This window comes from Octopus bimaculoides, chromosome 6 (assembly GCF_001194135.2).
Source record: "Octopus bimaculoides isolate UCB-OBI-ISO-001 chromosome 6, ASM119413v2, whole genome shotgun sequence".
NCBI lineage: Eukaryota > Metazoa > Mollusca > Cephalopoda > Octopoda > Octopodidae > Octopus > Octopus bimaculoides.
Window position 1 is genome coordinate 25,265,296 of NC_068986.1, and position 5,021 is coordinate 25,270,316.

Sequence of the window (5,021 nt, forward strand, 5' to 3'; positions counted from 1 at the left end):
GTTAAATGATGATGATAATGATGATGGTGCATTTTAGAAAAACAAGTAAGGAGTCTATATTCTCCACCATCATCACTACACGAACTGTAGACTGTTTTAGTTGAAGAACGGACAAAAATTTCTTTGGAAACAACTGAAACTTTGTATGAGTCCATACCTCATAGAATTGAAGCTGTAATTACTGCCAAAGGTGGTCCGACCCCATGTTAAAATAAATTTGTTTGAAATTTTAAGGTGTTTCTATTATTTTGTCCAATCCCTGTATATGTGTATATATTTTTTGCAAATGTTTCAGTACGACAGCTGTAAATTCAAGGAAAAATAAACGCCTGTAGATATTTCTGTTACATCTTACGAAAAATCTATAAAAGCTATTGAAAAATAATTAATGACATGGTTTATCTTTTTTTTAATTGTTGTTATGCATGGGGCCTATACTGCGCATGGGGTGGGCTGTTATGTTATGCATGGGGTTATACCATCCATGGGGTGGGCTGTTACATCTTGCAGGCTTTATCAGTTAACTAATGATTTCTTGTCTCTTGCTTTTGCTTTTTGCTTGCTTTCTTTTTTTTTTATGCTCTCTTTTTGCTGTTGCCAAGAGGAAGTAATACAGATGTAAGTCCTTTTACTCTGCTTAGACAATCTGGCACATATTAATGCCACATTACTTCCATTGTACAGATCAATTTTACTTGTGAAAGGATGGATGCCCTTAATTTAACAATATAAACTGAAACACTCACTTGTTTGCATATAAAAGGGGAGATTGATTTTTTTTAAATTGTTTTTTTTTTTTTCAATCTTCAATATATTTTGATGAAATTAAAATAATTTATAAAAGTTTATCAATTTTATCATTCATTATCTAGGAGTTTGTTCAGAAAACAAAAGGACATTTAGATAAGATACTCAGGGAAATTTTGGCCCAAACCTCAAAATTGGAAGAGACGAAAGATGAAATTAAGGTATGATTCTAAACTTGTAATGATTGGTATTATTAGTCTTGCTGTTTTAGTGGCGTTTCATCTGTCTTTACATTCTGAGTTCAAATTCCACCTAGGTCACTTTGCCTTTCTTCTTTTCGGGGTCAATAAAATAAGTACCAGTTGAGCAGTGGGGTCAATATAATTGACTTCCACCCTCTCCCAGACTTGCTGGCTTTATGCCAAAATATGAAACCTATATTAGTCTTGTTATCATTGGTTGTACTTGAGGCCCAGAGCAGTTCATCACCATGGGCATATGGCGTAGTGGTTAAGAGCAGGGGCTACCAACCCCAAGATTCCAAGTTCGATTCCAGGCAGTGACCTTAATAATAATAATAATAATAATAATAATATTAAAAAAATACCTTAGGAATGAGAACCCAGGTTCAAAATTTCCCCAAGACACCTGAAGAAGGCTGGAGGGTATATCAACCGAAACATTGTGTTAACAACAAACAAGGTGAGGACAAATATCCGTCAAATATAAACAATGTAAATAATGTACATAATTCCTCATCTCTTAAATATAGAACTGTACCTTTTTAATCCATCCTCAACACTTAATACTTTGTGAAGAAAAGTAGTTGGAGTGAAACTCAGCAACATATTACTGAAACTAAAACTGTGGCTCACCAATATGCTTTATTGTTTGTTTTCTGCTTTTTCTATGACCAGTTTGACTCTTCCTTCCATGCCGATACAATTATTTCATTTGGTAGACATTGTATGGTAAACTTATCAGCATGTGATTTTTAGTAAATGCTCTTTAGCCTTGCTATAAAAAGGTAGAGATTATGAGTAAACCACAGGATATTCCCTCAGTTACCAGAAACCGTTTAATCCAACTAATGTTTAATTTTTGTTAATGAGGCTGTGTGTTTACTAATAAACAATTGCTTATAAGTTTGCTTTATCTTGGTGCTTTTATTAATTCATGTTGCCAGAGCTTGCAGTGTTATGCAAATTAGACAAACCAATTTAGTTCCCCTGGATGTGTAAAGAATATAAATAGTTGTATGCTATTCCTCTCTGTGACCAAGAATAAGTAACCAATTGCTGACTGTCTCAATAAAAGTTGAAACTAGCTAAAATCACCTCTCTGTGAAGAAGTGGACTGTTGTTAAACCACAAAAGAACCTCTTTCACAATAAAACTGAGTAATACATACTTCTAAGTTCATCTTACATTCCAACTTATCCTAATACCGTATAGTGCTTCTATTATTTCATTGTACCATTCCTTTCTGTTGAAGGCACATGACCTAATGGTTAGGGTGGTCAGCTCATAATCAGTGTTGTGGGTTCAATTCCTAGACTTGGCAGCACAATTTCCTTGAGCAAGGCACTTCACTTCATGTTTATCTAGTCTGCTCAAATCAAAGTTTAGTACTGTAGATTCTTGTGATTTTGAAAGGTTTAATATTTTGTCTTTTTCACTTTTGACTATTAACAAGATCATGTATATTTATTTCAGAGAGGGAGCTTATGCTGTAAACCAGGTTTGAAGGAATTTATTCCACATTACACTATTCGGGTGGTCAGCTCATAATCATAGTATTGTGGGTTCAATTCCTAGACTTGACCGCATAGTTTCTTTGAGCAAGGTACTTCTTTATGTTTCTCTAATCAGTCTAGGTTTTGATTATGGGAGACTTTTGAGCTAATTACTGTGTGCTAATAATCAAACAAAAAATTTTTAAAAAACTTGTGTAGTCCATTGCTGCTGTAGCTGGTAAAGGACCAAGTGTCTGGTCTTAATGATGAGAGTTAGGACGTTGGATTTTTGGTTAGTAAGATGTATCCTGTCCAGTATATATCTTTTTTTCTTTATTACCCCCGCCTTAGCGAAGGCAGAAGTATTGTTTTCAGTTGTGTTTGTTTGTTTGTTTGTCTGTGAACAAGATATCTCAAGAATCACTGGATGGATTCAGATGTAACTTTCAGGGATGTTTGGCTTCATGACTGGCACAAACTAATTAGATTTGGGGATCAATCCGGTACCAAACAAGGATTCTAGATTATTTTTCCATTTTTTATTTTTACTTAATTTTTGAGAGTGGTCAGGTTCATTTTTACTATTTTCATTTGTAAGAGCAGTCGAGTTTATTTCAGATATTCTCATTTTAAAAAAACCATCTCTGGCTAATCATTGAGAGGGGATTGGTCTTACCTTGGTGGAGGTTTGTGCTCTCTGAGTACCCTTGTTTCTTATTTGTTTCAGTCATTAGACTACGGCCATGCTGGGGCACTGCCTTGAAGAACTTTTAGTCAAATGAATCAATCTTGGTACTTATCCTGTTGGTTTCTTTTGCTGAACTTCTAAGTTACAGGGATATAAACACACCAACACCTGTTGTCAAGCATTGGTGGGAGACATATACAGACCCAAAGACACACACGCACACACATATGACCAGCCTTTTTCAGTTTCCATCTACCAAATCCACTCACAAGACTCTAGTTGGCCTGAGGCTATAGCAGAAGACACTTGCCCAAGTTGCCACACAGTGGGACTGAACCTGGAACCATGTGGTTGCAAAGCAAATTTCTTGCCACACCTGCACCTGTGAACACAAAACCACACCCTAGATAATTTATCAGGTCATTATTTTGCTTTGTTTTTAATTCCGCTCTCATTTCTAACGAACCCATTCATTAGTTCTGAATGAGGCAGTTAGATGCAGCTGTTTAGACACTGATGGTTTGGCATGGATGAGTGGACTTTTGGCTTGTTTTGGCAAAGGAGGCAAACACATATACATGTGCACATGCAGAGTGTGTGTGTGTGTGTGAGAGAGACATTACACAAACGTACAAACATAAATCGATGCTTACACATATTAACAGTGAATAGGGGAGAGAGAGAGAGGGATTAAAACAGCTGTCAGATAAGTTAGTGTCAAATCAGTAGTACCAAACAGGTGGCACCAAAATGGTTGTGCTGAAACATTTCATACTCTCATTAGTTTGTTTAGTCCACATTACCCCATATGGAGCACAGGGCCGGTTTCCTAATTTCTCTGGCATATATATTCGCCTCTGGATGGGATGCTGGTCTGTTGCAAGATTATTCATTTTTATCAGTCGAGTGGACTGGAGCAACAGGAAATGAAGTGTTTTGCTTAAGAACACAATGCATCATCCAGTCCAGGAATTGAAACCACAATCCTACGATCATGAGTTCAATACCCTAACCACTAAGTCAAGCACCTCCACACCCTCATTGGTTTATTCATTTATTATATCTGTCTTATCGTTAAGATTATGGTTGGTTTATTTAAATTGATTTCCTTTTTTTTCTTTTTTCTTTTAGCATTTGCATGATGAGGCATCAAAAAGGGTTTCGGAACAGTATCAACACATACTTAATGATATTATTGCTGTACTCAGTCAGCAGAAGGGAGCTCATCTCAATAACCTCAATGAAATAAAATCAAAAGCTATAGCATCACTTGAATTACATTTAAATAATAGCACGAAGAGGACAAGGTCAATAGATGAAATGGTTGAGGGTTGTAAAAGAATAGCAAATGAACAAAGTCAAAGAGAATTATTAGAACAAGCATCTGACATTTTCACACTTCAGGCTCAAGAAATGGAACTGACAAATGAGTAAGTCTGCTGTAAATTTATTGATTTTTTTTTGTTTTAGTAACTATTGGGTTGGTGCATAATTATTGTGACATTTTTTCAACAAATTTTATCCAACAAAAACAATAACATGTAACAAAAACATCTTTAAATGATTATTACGGAGCATATTCACTATCTACTACAATTACTGCTTCTCATTTGCTTGGCAGACGGTCAGACCATCATTTAAAGATGTTTTTGTTAAATATTGTTATTGTTTTTGTTAAATATTGTTATTGTTTTTGTTAAATATTGTTATTGTTTTTGTTGAACAAAATTTGTTGGAAAAAAGCTGCAATAATTATATACCAATCCAATATTTTAGTTAATATATAGTTTAAGACTCGGTTACAAAACCCACCCTCACAAAAAACAGCCTACTAGGTGTATTCATTTTCTA

The 5,021-nt window shown here is 35.1% G+C and overlaps 1 protein-coding gene across 4 annotated transcripts in view; it reads left to right on the forward strand.

The window, feature by feature from the left end:
- Positions 1-5,021, forward strand: part of LOC106869479 (probable E3 ubiquitin-protein ligase MID2) — a 38,931-nt gene that overhangs the window by 29,906 nt on the left and 4,004 nt on the right. For 3 of the 4 annotated variants that reach the window (XM_014915235.2, XM_014915233.2, XM_052968648.1), the window contains exons 5-6: positions 873-968; positions 4,302-4,600. In XM_014915235.2, the coding sequence (XP_014770721.1) occupies positions 873-968; positions 4,302-4,600 (395 nt within the window). The remainder of the gene's footprint in view (positions 1-872; positions 969-4,301; positions 4,601-5,021) is intronic. The other variant, XM_052968647.1, reaches the window with a different exon arrangement.